The sequence below is a fragment of the Vitis vinifera genome, chromosome 5 (assembly GCF_030704535.1).
Source record: "Vitis vinifera cultivar Pinot Noir 40024 chromosome 5, ASM3070453v1".
Taxonomy (NCBI): domain Eukaryota; kingdom Viridiplantae; phylum Streptophyta; class Magnoliopsida; order Vitales; family Vitaceae; genus Vitis; species Vitis vinifera.
In genome coordinates, this window is record NC_081809.1 from 23429050 (window position 1) to 23450956 (window position 21907).

Here is a 21907-nt window from a genome sequence, read left to right on the forward strand (position 1 = left end):
ACCACGGGACCCTTAGGCCACTTAAAAACTCCACTAATATAATCAATGGGTTACATAATTCTCTCTAGATAAAACTAGAGGCATACATCAACCATATCTTAAGACAAATTAATCTTGGCAATTTCAACAACTTTGCATAAAGACAATGGAGAAATCTCACCAAACACAGCCACTGTTCTTGGATTGAAATATAATTGTTCCAAACTCCAAATCCAATCTCCACCGTTCAGAATGAATATTAATGAGTTCTGAACGTGCTCACCAAAAATCAGTTTAATCGAACCATGGATTAAACAAAGGCTCTGTTCTCATACTGAAAGACGACCGTTTGGAACTCTAAATCTGATCTCCACCGTTTAGATTGAAGATTAATGAGTCACGAACCTCTCTTCCAAATTTCAGGTTGATCGACCCACAGAAGAAGCGGGATTAGACCTTTGATGAAATCTGTACAGTGAAGAAAAACTGAGTTTTTCTCTCTAACTTCAAAAATAGTGGTTCTCCATTTCTCTCTCTTTTCTCCTTCTACCTTCGATGGCTACAAAAAAATTAGAAGAAGAATAAGAAGAAGAAGGGGGATTCTTCTTCTAATCATTTTATATAAAGGCCTAAGAGGCCTTAAATTTTGGGCTCTTAATTTGGGCCTTCCACATGAAGAAAAACCCAACAAATCTCCCAATTTTCGATTATGTGGAGAGATTCACCATCCCGACGATTGAACAACAAACTTCAAGCTTCTCTCTTAGTAAAGACTTCGTTAACATATCTGAGCCATTATGATCGGTATGTATCTTCTCAAGTTCAAACAAGTTGTCATTGAGAACATCTCTCATCCAATGATACCTCACATCAATGTGCTTCGATCTTGCATGAAAGGTAGAATTCTTACTAAGGTGAATGACGCTTTGATTATCACAGTATACCACATAGTGTTGCTGCTTAAACCCGAGCTCATGTATGAAACGCTTCATCCACAACAATTCTTTATATGTTTCTACTACTACAATGTACTTTGCCTTTGTTATGGAAAGTAAAACACATTTTTGTAGTCTTGATTGTCAAGACACAGCACCTCCTGAGAATGTTATCAAATAGCCTGAAGTAGACCTTCTATTATATACATCCCCTGCCATGTTTGAATCAGTGTAGCCAACAAGTACTGATTTACCACTTCCAAAAGTGAGTTTCAACTTGGAAGTGCCTCACAAATATCTCATAATCCACTTGACTGCCTCCCAATGTAGTCTTCTTGGATTAGATAGAAAGCGTCTAACAACACCAACTACATAAGCTATGTCTAGTCTAGTACATACCATGACATACATCAAACTTCCTACTACTGAGGCATACAGAACTTTTATCATGTCTTCCTTCTCCTTATCTGTAGAAGGGTTATGCCTATTGTTTAGCTTAAAGTGACTAGCTAGAGGAGAACTAACAACTTTAGCTTTGCTCATGTTAAATCTTTCAAGGACCTTTTCAATATATTGCTCCTGTGACATATACAACTTCTTGGATGCTCTATCTCGCTCAATTCTAATACCAAGAATTTTCTTTGCTGGCCCAAAATCCTTCATGGAAAAGGATTTGCTTAACTACTTCTTCAACTTATCAATTTCTGAAACATTTCTGCCAACAATCAAGATATCATCAACATAGAGCAACAATATAACAAAATCATCATCAGAGAACTTCTGCACAAATACATAATGGTCAGAAGTAGTTTTTCGGTAGCCTTGCTCTCCCATAATTGATTCAAACTTCTTACACCACACTGCCTCGGTGCCTAGTTCAAGCCATAAAGACTTTTCTTCAACTTACACACATAACCCTCTTTTCCTTTTATTGTGAAACCCTCTGGTTGTTCCATATAAATTTCTTTGTCTAAATCACCATGGAGAAATGTAGTCTTAACATCCATCTACTCAATCTCCAAATCAAGACTAGCTACCAAACCCAAAACTATACGAATAAACGACATCTTAACAACAGGAGAAAAAATCTCATCAAAATCACTACCTTTCTTTTGATTGAACCCTTTGACAACCAATCTATCTTTGTAACGTGGTTGTGAAGTGTAGTCTTCTTACTTCACTCTGTAAACCCCCTGTTCTTTAAAGTTTTTTTTTTTTTTTTTCCCTTTGGCAACTTGACAAGCTCAAAAGATTGATTCTCATGTAATGACTTCATCTCATCTTGCATAACATCAACCCACTTCATCTTATTTTCATCTCCCATGGCTTCCTCATAACTTTCAGGTTCTCTCCCGTCAGTTAGTAATACATAATCATCAACAGAATACCGTGTGGAAGGATGTCGGTCTCTAGTAGACCTTCTGAGTGGAATATCTGGTAGAGCCTCTGCTACTGGTGACTGCTCATGAACATCATCTTCCATCTTAACCTGTGTGGGAGTTTCAACATCACTAATGTCATGTTGGTCATCATGTGCTTCATCTTCAACCTGTGTAGGAAGATGTGTCAAAGGAATTGGATCTAAGTCAATCAGATTATCACTATACTGAAACTCTGTTGCATCAATCTTCTCAATGTCCTGTATAGTATGATCTTCCATAAACATAGCATCTCGACTTCTTACAAGCTTTTTCTGCACTGGATCATAAAACCTATAACCAAGCTCATCCTGACCACAACCAATGAATACACAAGGTCTTGTCTTAGCATCAAGCTTAGACCTCTCATATTTCATAATGTGCACAAAAGCCTTGCATCCAAAGACACACAAGTGATCATAAGAGATTTCATTATCTGACCAAATTATATCCAGAACATCCAATTCTAAAGGAACACATGGTGTAAGATTAAAAACATGTACAACAGTATTCAAAGCCTCACCCCAAAAGGATCTTGAAAATATGACTGCGAAAGTAAACATCTCACCATTTCAACCAGTGTCCTATTCATTCTCTTAGGTAATCCATTCAACTGAGGAGTCTTAAGAGGTGTCTTTTGATGTTGAATACCATGTTGTCTACAATACTCATCAAAAGGACCATAATACTCACCCCCATTATCAGTTTGGATGCATTTCAATTTTTCACCAGATTGTCTCTCAACAAGAGCATGAAACTGCTTAAACACCTTTAACACTTGGTCTTTTGTTTTCAAGGTATACACCCAAATCTTTCTTGAATGATCATCTATAAAAGTCACAAAATATAAAGATCCATCAAGTGTTTTTGTTTTCATAGGACCACACACATCAAAATACACTAAATCAAGCATACCTAGCTTCCTTATATGGCAATGTGTTTTGAATGCAACTCTGGTCTGCTTTCCTGCTAAGCAATGAGCACACCTTTAATTTTCAAAGATCCCTTCTTCATATCAGAAAGAAGATTTTTCTTAACCAAAATCATCAAGCCCTTCTCACTCATGTGATCGAGTTTGTTGTGCCAAAGCTCAATTGTGCCATCATCATTCACTGCATTGATACTGGAATCAATTACCCTTGCCTGCATCAAATACAATGAGGAATACTTCTTTCTTTTTGCTACCACCATAGAACCTCTAGTCAGCTTCCATTGACTATCAAGAAAGGTGTTGTATAACCCTTCATCATCAAGTTTACCTATGGAGATTAAATTCATGCGAATATCCGGAATGTGTTTGACATTCTTCAAAATCAACATAGTACCATTACTAGTCTCCAAACGCACATCTCTCATACCGATGGCTTTAGCTAAGTCATCATTACCCATCCTAACACTTCCAAAATCATCGGATGTGTAGGATGTAAAGAAATCTTTCCGAGGTATAGCATGATTGAGGCACCGTTATTAATCACCCAACTGGTCTCTTAGCAAGCAAAATTAACAACATCACTTTCATAAACAATAAGGAAATTTGAAGTGGTAGTGGCAACTCGATCATCTTCACCACCATTGTCATTCTTCTTGTCATTCACTTTCCCTTGTTTCATATCTCTCTTCAATTGGCGACAATACTTATATGCCCTTTCAAATGGCAATAGTGACACTTAACATTAGCAAACTTATTAGTCTTGCTTTTGCTTTTATCTCTGTTCTTCGGACCTCAACTCTTACTCCTCCCTCTCTTTTCAGTAACTAGGACATCTGACCGTGAAGAAGAACCCTGTGACTTTTTTCTCACCTCTTCATTCAAAACACAACTCTTAACCAAATCCATATTCATAGTACCATTTGGGGCTGAGTTAGACAAAGAAGTTCTAAATGTCTCCTACGAGTCCGACAATGTACCAAGAAGCCACAACCCTTGCACCTCTTCCTCAAACTTGATATTCATTCCAACCAACTGATTAATAATACCTTGGAATGTATTTAAGTGATCTGTCATAGGAGTTCCATCTTGATACTTCAAGCTAATCATCTTCTTGATCAGAAACAATTTATTGTTACTAGTTTTTTTAGCATATAACTGTTTGAGCTTGTTCCATAGACTCTGTGCATGTTTCTCCTCACTAACATAATTGAGAACATTATCATCTATCCATTGTCTGATATAACCACAAACTTGCAAATGAAGTAAATTCCATTCTGCATCAGTTTTATTTTCTGGCTTTTCAGAAGCAAACACAGACAAATAATAATCCTTCACATACAATAAGTCTTCCATATTTCCTTTCCAAACATGATAATTAGAGTCATTCAGAGTAATCATTCTACTTGTATTGCTTTCCATTGTTCTACACAAAGCACAAATTATCTTGAACCAATGCTTTGATACCACTTTGATGAGATAAACACAAACAATGCACAACCAGATTTTATCCCCTCTTGTGAGAACCTAATAGGAATCAATCAAATAGAGCAACAAGAATTCACCCAATCAACAAGTATATGAATACCAACAATTTTTAGCGTGACAAACCTTCTCCAATGTGAGAAGTAAAAACCACGGGACCCTTAAGCCACATAAAAACTCCATTAATATAATCAATGAGTTACACAATTCTCTCTAGATAAAATTAGAGGCATACATCAACCATATCTCAAGACAAATTAATCTTGGCAATTTTAACAACTTTGCATAAAGACAATGGAGAAATCTCACCAAACACAGCCATTGTTCTCAGACTGAAATATAACTATTCCAAACTCCAAATCCAATCTCAACCGTTCAGAATGAAGATCAATGAGTTTTGAGCGTGGTCATAAAAAATCAGCTCAATCGAACCATGGATTAACCTTAATCAGAGCTCATGATCAAAACTATCCGGATATAAAACTCACCAAAATAGAGGCTTTGTTCTCGGACTGAAAGACGACCGTCCGGAACTCCAAATCCGATCTCCACCATTCAGATTGAAGATCAATAAGTTATGAACCTCTCCTCCAAATTTCAGGTCGATCGACCCACAGAATAAGTGAGATCGGACTTTTGATGAAATCTGGACAGTGAAGAAAAACTGAGTTTTTCTCTCTAACTTCAAAAATAGTGGTTCTCCCTTTCTCTTTCTTTTCTCATTCTACTCTCTCTTTCTTCTACCTCCGGTGGCTGCAAAAAAATTAAAAGAAGAAATATATGAACACCAAGTATATGAACACCAACAATTTTTAGCGTGACAAACCTTCTCCAATGTGAGAAATAAAAACCACGGGACCTTTAGGCCACTTAAAAACTCCATTAACATAATCAATGAGTTACACAATTCTCTCTAGATAAAATTAGAGGCATACATCAACCATATCTCAAGACAAATTAATCTTGGCAATTTTAACAACTTTGCATAAAGACAATGGAGAAATCTCACCAAACACAGCCATTGTTCTCAGACTGAAATATAACTATTCCAAACTCCAAATCCAATCTCAACCGTTTAGAATGAAGATCAATGAGTTTTGAGCGTGGTCATAAAAAATCAGCTCAATCGAACCATGGATTAACCTTAATCAGAGCTCATGATCAAAACTATCCGGATATAAAACTCACCAAAATAGAGGCTTTGTTCTCGGACTGAAAGACGACCGTCCGAAACTCCAAATCCGATCTCCACCATTCAGATTGAAGATCAATAAGTTACGAACCTCTCCTCCAAATTTCAAGTCGATCGACCCACAGAAGAAGTGAGATCGGACTTTTGATGAAATCTGGACAATGAAGAAAAACTGAGTTTTTCTCTCTAACTTCAAAAATAGTGGTTCTCCCTTTCTCTTTCTTTTCTCATTCTACTCTCTCTTTCTTCTACCTCCGGTGGTTGCAAAAAAATTAAAAGAAGAAATATATGAACACCAAGTATATGAACACCAACAATTTTTAGCGCGGCAAACCTTCTCCAATGTGAGAAATAAAAACCACGGGACCTTTAGGCCACTTAAAAACTCCATTAACATAATCAATGAGTTACACAATTCTCTCTAGATAAAATTGGAGGCATACATCAACTATATCTCAAGACAAATCAATCTTGGCAATTTCAACAACTTTGCATAAAGACAATGGAGAAATCTCACCAAACATGGTCATTGTTCTCAAACTGAAATATAACTATTCCAAACTCCAAATCCAATTTCCACCGTTCAGAATGAAGATCAATGAGTTCTGAACGTGGTCATAAAAAATCAGCTCAATCGAACCATAGATTAACCTTAATCAGAGCTCATGATCAAAACTGTCCGGATATAAAACTCACCAAAATAGAGGCTTTGTTCTCGGACTGAAAGACGACCGTCCGGAACTCCAAATCCGATCTCCACCATTCAGATTGAAGATCAATAAGTTACGAACCTCTCCTCCCAATTTCAGGTCGATCGACCCACAGAAGAAGTGAGATCAGACTTTTGATGAAATTTGGACAGTGAAGAAAAACTGAGTTTTTCTCTCTAACTTCAAAAATAGTGGTTCTCCCTTTCTCTTTCTTTTCTCATTCTACTCTCTCTTTCTTCTACCTCCGGTGGCTGCAAAAAAATTAAAAGAAGAAATATATGAACACCAAGTATATGAACACCAACAATTTTTAGCGTGGTAAACCTTCTCCAATGTGAGAAATAAAAACCACGGGACCTTTAGGCCACTTAAAAACTCCATTAACATAATCAATGAGTTACACAATTCTCTCTAGATAAAATTGGAGGCATACATCAACCATATCTCAAGACAAATTAATCTTGGCAATTTCAACAACTTTGCATAAAAACAATGGAGAAATCTCACCAAACATGGTCATTGTTCTCGAACTGAAATATAACTATTCCAAACTTCAAATCCAATTTCCACCGTTCAGAATGAAGATCAATGAGTTATGAACGTGGTCATAAAAAATCAGCTCAATCGAACCATAGATTAACCTTAATCAGAGCTCATGATCAAAACTGTCCGGATATAAAACTCACCAAAATAGAGGCTTTGTTCTCAGACTGAAAGACGACCGTCCGGAACTCCAAATCCGATCTCCACCATTAGATTGAAGATCAATAAGTTACGAACCTCTCCTCCAAATTTCAGGTCGATTGACCCACAGAAGAAGTGAGTTCGGACTTTTGATGAAATCTGGACAGTGAAGAAAAACTGAGTTTTTCTCTCTAACTTCAAAAATAGTGGTTTTCCCTTTCTCTTTCTTTTCTCATTCTACTCTCTTTTTCTTCTACCTCCGGTGGCTACAAAAAAATTAAAAGAAGAAAAAAAAGAAGAGGGATTCTTCTTTTAACCCTTTTATATAAAGGCCTAAGAGACCTTAAATTTTTTGCTCTTAATTTGGGCTTTCTACATCAGGAAAAACCCAACACCTTTGCACTGTTAGATGCCATTTTTTTTAATAGGCAAATAAGAATTTATTAGAAGTGCCAAGAAAGAAAGGAGGTGGGGGGTGGGGGGAGGGGATGTGGTGGGCTTCACTTGTAAAAGGTTGATGCTCCTTTTGGCAATTTCAATGTTATTTTCTTTTCTTTCAGACGAGTAAGGGAAAAACTGCAAAAAACTTTTACATTCAAGTTTGCAGGGCTTAGTCCTATTTTTCTTATGTGGTTGTAATTTGTTCATCTGATTTTTCTACTACCTTATTTTTTTTTTTTTTTGATGGTTTTTGCTATTTGAGTCGCTTGGTTAACTTCTTGAGCCTTTTTAAAAAAGGATGAGGAGGGAATGTTGTTCATATATAGTTTTACCTTCACATCTATTATGTTCTTTTGATATCATAGGAATGGCCAAATCCTACACTTTAGAAAAACCTCACGGGAGCCGACACAACTTACACTCGTTGCTTCCCAAACCAAAGCAGTTCTACCACCAGTCAAATTGACAAAAAGAGCTGGCAACCAACACCTTGTAATATAAGTCTATTTATGTGTGTATATATATATATATATATACCACCGATGAATATTATTAGTGGGTATTTCCAAATCTTTAGGGATTGCACAGAATTAAGCAAACCTTTCAAGCACAACACATAATGTTCTATTCCTAATCACTCCCCTTTAGGGTGTGTTTGGTACTCTGAAAATGAGGAGTGCGAATCAACATCTTATTTCTTTTCTCTTTCATTTCCATATTTGGATAATCTATAAATGATGATGAGAATGAAATCAAAAGTGATTTCAATGGAAATAAAATATCACTTATAAATGGGATTTCAATTCATTTAAACTATGAGGTATTTTGATTCTTTAGTGCAAGTTCTTCTTAAAAATACTTTTCAAAAATTAAAAAACTAAGACTTTTTTAGATAAGTTATTTTTAAAAATAATTTTTTATTTTAATTTTGTAAAAAGCACAAATTATAAATTCAATTTATATAATGCAAACTAAATTTAATTCGTGATTTATTAAAAATAAAAAAGAAATTTTAATTAAAAATAAATAGTTTTTAATAAAATATGAATATTAACAGTGTAATAAAATTATAAATTATATTTTTAATAAATATTATAAAAAATGTAGATATTAACATTCATTGATTTATTTTTTTGAAAATAAATAATAATAATTCAAAATTAGTAACTTCTAATGCCATTTAAAAAACTTCATGGGTAGAGTAATGTTGTTCTATGGCATCAAGCTTTCTGCTCTCGAAAGCTACAAAGTGCACCAGTACCCCACCTAAAGTTCTGTTAGAAGCATTCGTCTACACCTCAAAAGGAAGCTTCAGGTGCAGGAGTCTCAACACTAGCCCCATTGTAATCATGTTTTTCAAGCATTGGACAGCTTTCTTGCAATCCGACTCCCAATAAAGAAAATTAGGTAAACCAAGGAAGGAATATGGATATTGAGATCTTATAAAAACAAAATTAATTTATTTTGTTAAAAATAAAGAAAAATTATTCAAAATTAATAATTTCTAATAATATTCTATTTTGAATGAATATAAAAACAAATAAAATTTAGTTTTTTAAAATATAAATAAACCAAAATTTTTATTATATGCATACATTTATTACTCAATTACAAAGATAACATTCTGAATTATTTTATTTAATTTATAATTAATTAATTTGTTTTCTGAATTTCAAATTATTATTAAAAATTACAAGATTTGTTAAAGAATCTAAAACATTAATTGCGTTTGTTATTTTTTATAGTCATTATATATATATATATATATATATATATATATATATATATATATATATATATATATATATTAAGTTTTAAATTATTTTTTAAAATCATTAAACTTATTAATAAATTAATACTGTAACGACCCGCACCCAACCGTGTAGATATTGTCCGCTTTGGGCCCAAGGGGACCCTCACGGCTTTAAAACGCGTCTACTTGGTTAAGAGGAGTCTCTACATATATAGCGTCAGGAACATTCTCCCCTATCCGATGTGGGACATCACAAACACCCCCCCATGCAGACACAACGTCCTCGTTGTGTCTCATGGGATTGCGGGGTCAAACAGACAAACACTCCTTACGGAGCCAAACAAACCCCCACATCAGGGTCGGGGATCGGCTCTGATACCATTTGTAACGACCCGCACCCAACCGTGTAGATATTGTCCGCTTTGGGCCCAAGGGGGCCCTCACGGCTTTAAAACGCGTCTACTTGGTTAAGAGGAGTCTCTACATATATAGCGCCAGGAACATTCTCCCCTATCCGATGTGGGTGATTAAAGAAGACATAAGAGTTATGCTGATCAGTGTAGGAGAGATTTGGAGTTTGAGGTGGGTGATCATGTGTTCTTGAAAGTTTCACCTATGAAGTCTGTGATGAGATTTGGGAGAAAAGGAAAACTTAGTCCTCGTTTTGTGGGTCCGTTTGAAATATTAGAAAGAGTAGTCACTTTGGCATATAAAGTAGCCTTGCCCCCAAGCCTATCTAAGGTTCATAATGTTTTCCATGTTTCAACCTTGAGGAAGTATATTTATGATCCCTCTCATGTTGTGGAGTTGGAGCCTATTCAAATTTCTGAGGACTTGAACTATGAAGAGGTACCCGTTCAAATTGTGGATGTGATGGATAAGGTACTGCGACATGCTGTTGTCAAATTGGTAAAGGTTCAATGGAGCAACCATAGTGTTCGTGAAGCCACTCGGGAGTTAGAAGAAGAGATGAGAGAAAAGCATCCTCAATTATTTCAAGACTCAGGTATGTCAAGTTTAGAGGACTAAACTTTTGTTAAGGAGGGGAGGATGTAATGCCCAAGCATTTTCTTTTAAGGGTAATTTAGGAAATTGTTATTAATAATTAAATTAGTTAATTAATTAATTTAAATAAAAAAAAAAAGAAGAGGGGTAAAAGAGTAATTTTACGAATAAATACCCTATGTATAAATTAGAAATTTTATTTTTTCCCTTCTTTTCTAAATAGAGTTCCTGTTCGCAGAATTTCAGAGAACGTAAGGTTGGAGTCAGATTTCAGGGTTGAAGAATAGATCTCTATAGGTAAAATTCTAACCCCTAGTTTAATATTTTAGATTCATTGATTAATTTCAAACACATTAGATATATTTTTTGGAAAACCCTAAATCTAGATTAGGGTTAGATTATTTTTTTAATTCGTTTTAATATCAAATAGTGAAAATTTAATATTTTGATTTTAGTATTGGAAGTTGGGAGATCTTACGTTTTATTAGAAAAAAAAAAAAATTCCTTGGAATATTTCGATTTTAGGTTAGGGTTAATTAAAAAAAAAAAAAAAAAGGAGAACGCGTGTGCACAGCATTGGAAGGAAGGAAAATAAAAAAAAATAAAAAAAAATTTGGGCGTGTGCCCGGATGGAAGCATACTTATATTATATATATATATAATGATTCATTATTATGATGATGGCAATGGAAAAAAAAAAAATTGCTTTGTTTTACTTGTTTGGTGTGTACCCCCAGACAAGTAAGAGATTTAGCAAAATATATAATAATATATTTTTGTAATAATGATTTAGCCTCAAATTAGATAATTATTAAAATAATGATATTTAATTTTAGATTAATAAATAAGATAATAGTAATAATGGTATTTTTGTAATGAATAGAAAAAGAGATTTAGCAATATGTATATATATATATATATATATAGAATTTTATAATGAAATAAAGTTATAATTTAATTAAATTAGTAATATGTTATTAGAAACAAATTGGGAATTTATTAGTTTTATTTAAATAAGGAATAGATTAGTTAAATTATAAATAAATAGTAATAATTGTTTCTCTTATGTTATATCAGGTGAAGAGTAGATTATTATTTTTCAGAATTATTCTTCTCCCAAGCTTTCAAGGACTTCCTTTGAGGTAAGGGAAGTTAATGTAATATTTATAAAATTAAATTATTTTATATGTTATTTTGAATTGTGGAAAATAAAATGATATTTTGTTACCATGCATAGATCAAATTGTTTTGCACTAAATGTTATGTTGAAATATTTTGTTTTATTTATGACACAAAATATGGAGATGTTATGTTGTGTAAATTTGAATACTTGAACAAAAAACATCACTCTGGTTTATTTGGCCCTTGTCAACGGGATATAATAGTTGACTATTCGGCCCTGTCAACGGGATATAATAGTTGACCTTTATATTTCATGGTGGGAATGTAATTGATTTGGACCCCAGCCTCTAGGGTTTGGTTAGAGGTTACTAGTACTAATAGTGTTTGGTTCCGTCCACCAGGAACAATTTGAGGCTAGCCACCCATTTGAAAAGTCCCACCTAACTGGGCATTTGATATTTGATAATCAGAGTAATGAAAAAAATTGAATGGATTTGATTGAGTCTGATGTGAAAGTGTTTGAATTTGATATGAAATTGGTTGGTTGAATTTTGAATATATTGGCATTTTTGAAACTCTAATATTTGATGAAAAAAAAATAAAATTGATATCTCCTATTTGAAATGAAAATATTTGATCCATGAACTGCATTAATATTTCTTATTGGGCTGTGAGCTCATTCCCAATTGTTGAAAATTTTTCAGGTACTCTTAGTTCGGGTGAGGAGTGATGGCTAGGCTGAGGAATGGTCATCATTAGGATTTGACTTAGGATTTTATGTTGGATTTTGTTTAACTATTAGTTATGTTATTTTGGATCATTTGGTATTTGGAAGTTATTTGGAAATTGAATTTTGAGGATTTTAGATTTTGTTTCCGCTACTCTGAGCAGGTATTTGGTAATTGGTAACATCCAGTTACAATATGACTGTTTGGGTCAGATTATACTTTAAGCCTTCGGGTTTGAGGTGTGAAATGACCATCACGCCCTTGGAGTGGGTCTTGGGGCGTGACAGAGTGGTATCAAAGCCGATCCCCGACCCCGGTGTGGGGGTTTGTTTGGCTTTGTCTGTTTGGCCCCGCAATCCCATGGGACACAACGAGGACGTTGTGTCTGCATGGGGGGGGGGGGGTATTTGTGATGTTCCACATCGGATAGAGGAGCAAGTTCCTGGCGCTATATATGTAGAGGCTCCTCTTAACCAAGTAGACGCGTTTTAAAGCCGTGAGGGCCCCCTTGGGCCCAAAACGGACAATATCTACATGATTGGGTGCGGGTCGTTACAAATGGTATCAGAGCCGATCCCCGACCCCGGTGTGGGGGTTTGTTTGGCTCCGTAAGGAGTGTTTGTCTGTTTGACCCCGCAATCCCATAGGACACAACGAGGACGTTGTGTCTGCATGGGGGGTGTTTGTAATGTCCCACATCGGATAGGGGAGAAAGTTCCTGACGCTATATATGTAGAGACTCTTCTTAACCAAGTAGACGCGTTTTAAAGCCGTGAGGGCCCCCTTGGGCCCAAAGCGGACAATATCTACACGGTTGGGTGCGGGTCGTTACAAATGGTATCAGAGCCGATCCCCGACCCCGGTGTGGGGGTTTGTTTGGCTTTGTCTGTTTGGCCCACAATCCCATGGGACACAACGAGGACGTTGTGTCTGCATGGGGGGGTATTTGTGATGTTCCACATCGGATAGAGGAGCAAGTTCCTGGCGCTATATATGTAGAGGCTCCTCTTAACCAAGTAGACGCGTTTTAAAGCTGTGAGGGCCCCCTTGGGCCCAAAGCGGACAATATCTACATGGTTGGGTGTGGGTCGTTACAAATACAAAGTCTAACTTCATTTTAAATTCATTTTCTGTAATAAAAACAAATTAAAAGAACATTTCTCTATTTTGATTTATTTTTAAAAATTATTTTTCAAGAATAACAACTAAATAATGGTATAAATTTTTAAAAACAATTTTGTTTTCAAATCACATGCCTAAATAGGTTTTTATTATTTAGCAAAAAAAAAAAAAAAAACTCTCAAGGATTTTCTTTAAAATGAAAATAAAAAATTATTTCAAATTTTGTTCAATGTGAGATTTTTTTTAAAATAAATATAAAAATAAAAAATTATTTTAAACCATGAGAAAGAATATCATTGAAAATTTTGTTTAATTTTTCATTTGTATTCCCATTTTTACTTAGAATTGAAATGGAACTAAATTATCATTTTTATCTTATATTTCTATATGGATCCAAATAAAAGAATTAAGATTATCAAATTTATTTTTATTTAAGAGAAAATAAGAATGAAGACACAATATTTATTCTCATATTTTTAGTTTCCACCGCCCAAGACGCATGCTCTCACGTCCAACATGTGAAGCATAGAGATAGAAGAGGCTGCTGAAGATGCAATGAAAAGTGAGAATTGGCAATCCAAAGGAATGTGGCAGCACAGCATACAGCCCCGTCGTGAATGCTACCACCATTGCTCCCATCCCAAGCAGGGTGAGATAAGAGGCATACGAAAACAAGTGTAGCCACGTTCTCATATTGAGGTCATAAAACAGTGCATGTTGGAATGCCATACTAAAAAATATGAATACGGCACTTACCGAGAACGTCAGGGCTATGGTATCCGACACAACAAATGCTTTGAAAGATGCTTTCTTTGTTAAGATTGCCATCCCATCTGTGTCTCTGTAACCACCAGGCAAGGTGAAGCCTGCCGCAAAGGTTACTGTTGCCGTAAGTGTTGCCACTATCAAATGGGTTTCACTTGCCTTTTTCGCGGAAGAGATGATTTTATCCTCCTCCTTATCATCATCATCTATTTTGCCACCATATTTGCTGTCATCCTTTCTGATGACGTGCTGCAAACTGGAAGGTCTAAAAGGCAGTCTTAAATATTTCTTAAATCCTTCAAATCGGTCATCTACTTGTGCCTGCTGCAAACTGGAAGGTCTAAAAGGCCGTCTAAGATATTCCTTAATTCTCTCACGTAGGTGATATAACTGCGGAGATTCTAATGCAAGGAGCTGAAATTTGATCAAAGTAAAATTCCTATTAGAGCAAAACAGAAAATTACATGTATATAATGCATGAGAAGATCAAATAAATGGATGATTGACAAATGGGATAAAGTAATAGAAAATTTAGTTAAAAAGCCTTACCGTGCCCCATGAAAATTTATTCCGAGAAGAAAAACGGTTGTCAGAAAAGTTTAACTTTTCTTTGTTCCGTTCCATCTTATCCACCGTTTTGTCCAATATGAAATCTACATCATTAACTCCGAAAGAAGCAAGCAGGTGGAGGGGTGTGTCTCCTTGAGCATCTTTCTCATTTACAAGTCCTCTCACTCTTAATCCATCCTTTATTAATAACTCACTACCAAAATGAGAAGGGTGCTTCTTCATCATGGCAAAGTGAAAAACATTATTGCCATTCTCATCAACCTGCTCACAACAATCTGGAGCGTGTGACAGCAGCAACTCTACTATGTCCATACAGCCATTGTAACTTGCAATGTGAAGGGCTGTTCTGTTGCTATCTTTTATTCCAAGGTAGATTACAGACTTGTCTTGTGATGATCCGTCTAGTAATTGCTTGGTAATTGCGGCATCAAGCATGTATGCAGCACAATGAAGCGGAGACCAGCCATTTTCATCCACTTCTTTGATTAGCTTTGGCTTCCATCCTAGTATCTTCTTTGTCATTGCTGATCAAATAAATAAAAGAAGAAATAGAGAGCTCAAGGAATATTAAAGAAAATTAATTATAAAATGAATAACCTAATGCATTAATATAGGCCCTTATATGCACTACCTTGGTGACGGCAGAGTACAGCAGCATGCAAAGCTGTTCTACCCTCGATGCCTCTGTGATTTGGTGAAGGGCGGGTGAGGTCTATGATTATTTCCACCAAGTCCCCATATCCTCTCTCGGCAGCCATGTAAAGAGGAGTGTAGCCTGTACTGTTAGCACCATAGATGAAGTGAGGGTCTGCCTCAATCAATAACTTCACCACTTTTGAGTGATGATACCGCACCGCCTCATGCAAGGCTGTGTCTTTCTCCTTATTGGTCATCCTCAACATCGCCTCGTCTGTTCCAACCCCACTTTCGATCTCTTGGTGAAGTGTTTTTGCGGCGTCAAGGAGAGCTTTCACAACCCCCCTATGGCCTTCTCTCGCAGCAAGGTGAAGTGGAGTGTCGCCTTTCAGATTGGGCTGCTGCAGTAGAGGTGAACATGAATGAAAGTGAAGGATCCACTCTACGCATGCCAGCTGACCGAACTGGGCTGCAATGTGGAGGACAGTGTTCCTTTTTGGGGTTAGTTGGGGTTGAAGATGAGCAAATTCCGAGTACTTCCCCTTGAGGAAACTGATATCACCTCTATACAAAGCCTTGTACAAATCAGCATCCATGTGGGGGATCTCAGTTTGGCTAACAGCTGCAATCTGGTTCGGCATCTCAGTTTGGCTTGAAAAGGTTTCCGAGTTAAGGTTCTGCGATTCTGTGATTTGATTGGAGCTGGACTGATCCATTTTTGGTGTTGGAGGAACAAAGTAATAATCAACTCTTCACATTCTATCTATCCATCTATCTATATATATATATATATTTATATTTTGTGAGCAATTCCCTTCAAGCTTTTGTCCTTAATTGAAAGATATTTTATGTAGAGCATATGTAAGTTGTTTGCCCGTATATATTTTTTTTGTTTTTGTATAAAATATTTCTTTTTTATTATTTTTAATAATTATACAATTTTTTAAAATAATTATAAAAAAGTAATAAAAAAAAAGTGATAACAACATAAAATAATTAAAAGTTATCGGTTGAAACACTTTATTATGTTTTTAAGGATAAAAAATTGTTTTTCACTTTTTTGTTATTACACATGTTTTTCTTTTCTTTTTTTTAATTTTTTATGAAAAAAAAATAAGTTATGAAACAAGACTTTAACTTCCACATCATGTTCTCCTCAACCGTCATTATTAATTAACTTATAAATTAATTTTGCTTATTAATTCCATAAGATCAAAATTTATTTTAAAATTTTAATATTAAAATTGAATGGAATATGATCATTTAGTATCTCAAAAATTTGTCACTGACAAACTACAAGTAATTTTTATCTTATCAACTTATGAACTCATACCAATAGAGAGTTAGAGCTATTTTGCATATACCAACAGATAAAAAAAAGCTAAATAGTCAAATTTGTACATCTAGTCATTAATTAAAATTATTTTTGTTTTTGTATAAAATATTTCTTTTTTATTATTTTTAATAATTATATGATTTTTTAAAATAATTATAAAAAAGTAATAAAAAAAAAGTGATAACAACATAAAATAATTAAAAGTTATCGGTTGAAACACTTTATTATGTTTTTAAGGATAAAAAATTGTTTTTCACTTTTTTGTTATTACACATTTTTTTCTATTTTTTTTAATTTTTTATGAAAAAAAAAAATAGTTATGAAACAAGACTTTAACTTCCACATCATGTTCTCCTCAACCGGCATTATTAATCAACTTATAAATTAATTTTGCTTATTAATTCCATAAGATCAAAATTTATTTTAAAATTTTAATATTATAATTGAATGGAATATGATTATTTAGTATCTCAAAAATTTGTCACTGACAAACTACAGGTAATTTTTATCTTATCAACTTATGAACTCAGACCAATAGAAAGTTAGAGCTATTTTCCATATACCAACAAATAAAAAAAGCTAAATAGTCAAATTTGAATAACACAATTTTTCTCACTTATCGATGGGTATGCTGGAATACTAAAATATTTCATACAATTCATATTAACCATTTTTCATCGCTTGTAGCCACAACTTACCACATAAAAGAATGTATAAAAATTATGGTAACTATAATGAAAAGAAGAACACTACTATTTATTATTTATTAATATTAAATAACATTAATTATTATAAATATTTTATTTAGTACTCATACTTTTAGGTTTAATTTGAAGATGATAATTATCAGGTTAGTTTTTCAATTCTAGGTTTTATTGAAATTTTCTATTATCCATAATATGTTATATGAAATATAAGTATTAATGAATGGTATGTGACCATGTGACAACGTCAGAGTATATAATGTTTCTTCTTTGTTTTAGTCTGCCACTCAATGGATTCGTCTATAGTGTGTTCTTTGTTTGGTCTGCCACTCCATGATTCCCGTAAATTGCGGAAGAAAAGCGAATCATTGCATGTGCAAGTATTTTACCGAATGGTTTGTGATAATATACATCACGTGAATTGTGAAAGAAAAGTGTCTTTTCTCCCTTCGATTGCATTCACTGAACAGCATATGACCACTCAGAGCAAAAGCAAGATGAGTTTGGAATCCGACGGGGAAAAGGGCAGCAATGGTAGGGCCCACTTCCCTTTGAAACCTTGTTCAGTCGTCCGTCCCCACCCCTTTGATTGCGTAGGACAAACCCCCACCATAACACCATGTGGGTTGCCCCCTCTTTCGACATCATTCCATGAAAACAATGCCGTTCTATGAACGGAGCGGAGGATTGCTTGCACATGGCACTTATTTGATTTTTTGATTTGAACAGCCAAAGGTATTGCTAACATTATTAAAAATAGTACTTATTTGCTAAAAGGTATGTAAAATCTGAATTATTTTTAGATAAATGTATTCAATTTGAAAATTTTAAATTTGGCACGCCATGCACCTCCAAATACACAAGCTGACAAAAGATATGAAAGGTTGTCGGTTGTTTAATATATAACTTGTCTCTTGTTTTTAACTTGGATGTCAGTAGGAATAGTCCATTATTATCTTTATTCGGTGAAAACATGGCACGCCATGCACCTCCAAATACACAAGCTGACAAGAGATATGAAAGATTGTCGGTTTTTTAATATATAAAAAGTTATAATTTACAAAATTTATGAAAGGGTCCACATATATAGAATATTTATAAAATATGATTTCGATATATTCTAAAAAATTGTAAAATGATTGACCTTTGGGTCATTTAAAATTTGTGTGCCTATTCATAGAAGTATTTAATGAAATATTTAATTATTATAAAATGACATAATTAAATAAAATATAAGATGATGATCTTAAAGACTTAAGCTTGGTATCTAATAAGAGTTAATACTTGATACATAATTATTATACGTGACTTTAAGTTAACTTATGTTTAAACCATCAATTTAAAACTTATTATAAAGTTATATTGTTAAATTAACACATTTACCTTCATCAATACTTAAAAAATGGGGGAGAGAAACACAAAAAGTAAAGAGACATATTAATGTTATTTTAGGTTGAATTATATATACTTATTTATTATTTAGTTATTAAGAAATAAATTTATTACTTCACATTAATAATAATAAATTCTTCATTAAGTCATCTTTATTAATGTTTGAGTGTTGTTAAGTATGAACTTATATTTTTTTAATTATTATTTTTAAATGGTAAATTAATTTACTTTTATATTTTAAAATCTATAAAATTAATTATTATATTTCTTTTTATTTTATGCATTTAAGATAAAAATAGTTAAAATTAATGATTTGAAAAAGGAATAGCAATGTAATATATTTCCAAACATCAAAATTTATTAACATAATAAAAAATTTCTATTTCAAGTAATAGCTCATGAGAAAATTTTATATTAAAATTCTTAAGAAATAAGAGAAAATATAACTTAAAAAAAAATCCATTTGAACTAAAATAAATCATTTTTTTATTTATTTTTAAGACAACAGTTATCAAAACTTTAAAAATAATAAAAATAAATTTAAAAATAAATTGAAGTAAATAATATAGAAATAAAATAAATAAATAAATGAATAGATGTGATGTATGATATTAATGGGTAATTAATTATTCATGGCACCCATTTCAGGGCTTACAACATAGGTATCTTCTTAAGGATTATTTTTCAAGTCATCCTTTCAAATAGAGCGATATTTAAAATGAATGTCCGTTTAGTTATGATTTTAAAAAATGTTTCTAATTTTTCTAATAATTCAAAAAAATTTATCATTTAAGTAATAAAAAGATTAGAAACTTTTTCTATGGTTACTATCAAGATTAATATCAAACACATTCTAAAAGAAATGGTATTAAAATGAGTTAATATTTATTATTTACTTATAATAATATAATAATGGATTTTAAATTCAAGAACAGCAATAAAGAGGGGACCTGTGAGTATCCTGTTTAATGTTGAATATTTTATTAATTAATTAATCTCTTTAGTCGTATCAACAATAAAAAGCATGTTAAAATAATGGAATAAGTTTTTCTATCCTGTCAATTTATATATAACTTTGAAGAACTCATCTTAGAACTAGAAAATGATTATTTTAACAAAATGGTACAGACAAAATTGTGGGCCTACCCTCAAGATTCCTTTCATATTTCAAACTTGTAAAACTTGTTTATGGAGGAGTTGGTGGTGGTGGGAATACTTTAAAATTTTTATTCATTTTTTTTTTTGGCACTAGGGTGGACAAATTTAAGCAAGTGTTTAAATCTTGGTGATGACAAGATGGATGAATGCATTTTTGAAAAATTATTTGATTAAAAAAGAATGAAATGATTTCAAATTTGTATTATTGGTGTAATACCAACCAAACTTGTGTTCGTCTACCATTTTTGGAGTCAGATGGACATCTTCCCTACACAAAAGGATGTCTGGATAAGGTGATTCGGACATGCCCATCCGAAACTTAAGTCAAAAAATAATAAGGACGAGTCTAGTTATTTCGAATGACTTTGTACATGCGTTCCTTTTTCATGCTTCTTGAGGGGTTTTTATAAAGCAAATGACACCATTGTTATAGCGCTGATGGATGTCAGATGGAATGGACAGACCACGCCGATTGAGATTTTTGAACAAATTAACCAACACAGTCGGAGATTTTAGGTATTGAGCATATGGATAATCACACCCAGTGTTTGAGTAAGACAACATTTACGTCTAAAAGTCAATGAATACTAATTGCTACACGCAATTAGCGACATTGAAAAATGTAAATGCAGAGTCAACTACATGGTCCGAGACTCTTACTCGACAGCCAGCAAATGACATCAGTCAACGAATTTTGTTTGGTATGATTGCCCAATTCGTATAGAAATGATGGCGTTAACTCTCTTGCTAAGGCTCGATTTCTGCCTTGATAACAATCATCATCATAAAAAAGACATGAATGCACCATCAATGCTATAGCAATGGTGCCATCTGCTTTATAAAAACCCCTTAAGAAGCATAAAAAATGTACACGTGTATAGAGTCATTCAAAATAATTAAACATATTCTTATTATTTTTTGACTTAAGCTTCGAGGGATGTGCCTGAACCACCTATTCAGACATCCTTTTGTGCAGGGAAGAAGCCCGTTTGACTCTAGAGAAGTTAGACGAACACAAGTCTAGTTGGTACTACATCAATATGTATATCTAATTTCTTGTCTTTATAACCTAATAATCCTCTTTAACCTTTTCATTATTTATATATATATATATAATATTTTTTTCTAAACGGATAGTTAAAAAAATATAGAAAGTTAAATTTATAAATTGAGAATTATTTCATCCTTTAATCAAATGACTTTTTTTCAATTACTTATTTCTATTGTAAAGGGTTGGAATCATTTGTAATGTTTATATTAAAATTTGTGTGCCTATTTCATAGAAGTATTTAATGAAATATTTAATTATTGTAAAATGATCGACATAATTAAATAAAATATAAGATGATGATTTTAAAGACTTAAGCTTGGTATCTAATAAGGGTTAATACTTGATACATAATTATTATATGTGACTTTAAGTTAAATTATGCTTAAACCATCAATTTAAAACTTATTATAAAGTTATATTATTGAATTAACATATTTACCTTCATCAATACTAAAAAATGGGGGAGAGAAACACAAAAATAAAGAGACATATTAATGTTATTTTAGATTGAATTATATATACTTATTTATTATTTAGTTATTTAAAAATAAATTTATTACTTCACATTAATAATAATAAATACTTCATTAAGTCATCTTTATTAATGTTTGAGTGTTGTTAAGTACGAACTTATATTTTTTTAATTATTATTTTTAAATGGTAAATTAATTTACTTTTATATTTTAAAATCTAAAAAATTAATTATTATATTTCTTTTTTAAAAATAGATAAAATTAATAATTTGAAAAAGGAATAGCAATGTAATATATTTCCAAACATCAAAATTTATTAA

The 21907-nt window shown here is 33.0% G+C and overlaps 1 protein-coding gene across 1 annotated transcript; it reads right to left on the bottom strand.

Annotated features, from left to right (window-relative positions):
• Nucleotides 1-13968: 13968 nt before the first annotated feature.
• On the bottom strand, nt 13969-16216 carry LOC104879448 (ankyrin repeat-containing protein At5g02620-like). The gene is made up of 3 exons (XM_010652225.3): nt 15469-16216; nt 14817-15361; nt 13969-14681 (listed from the first exon to the last, which is right to left on the bottom strand). The coding sequence occupies exons 1-3, from the start codon at nt 16187-16189 to the stop codon at nt 13971-13973; spliced, it is 1977 nt and encodes a 658-aa protein (XP_010650527.1). The 5' UTR covers nt 16190-16216; the 3' UTR covers nt 13969-13970.
• Nucleotides 16217-21907: the final 5691 nt, after the last annotated feature.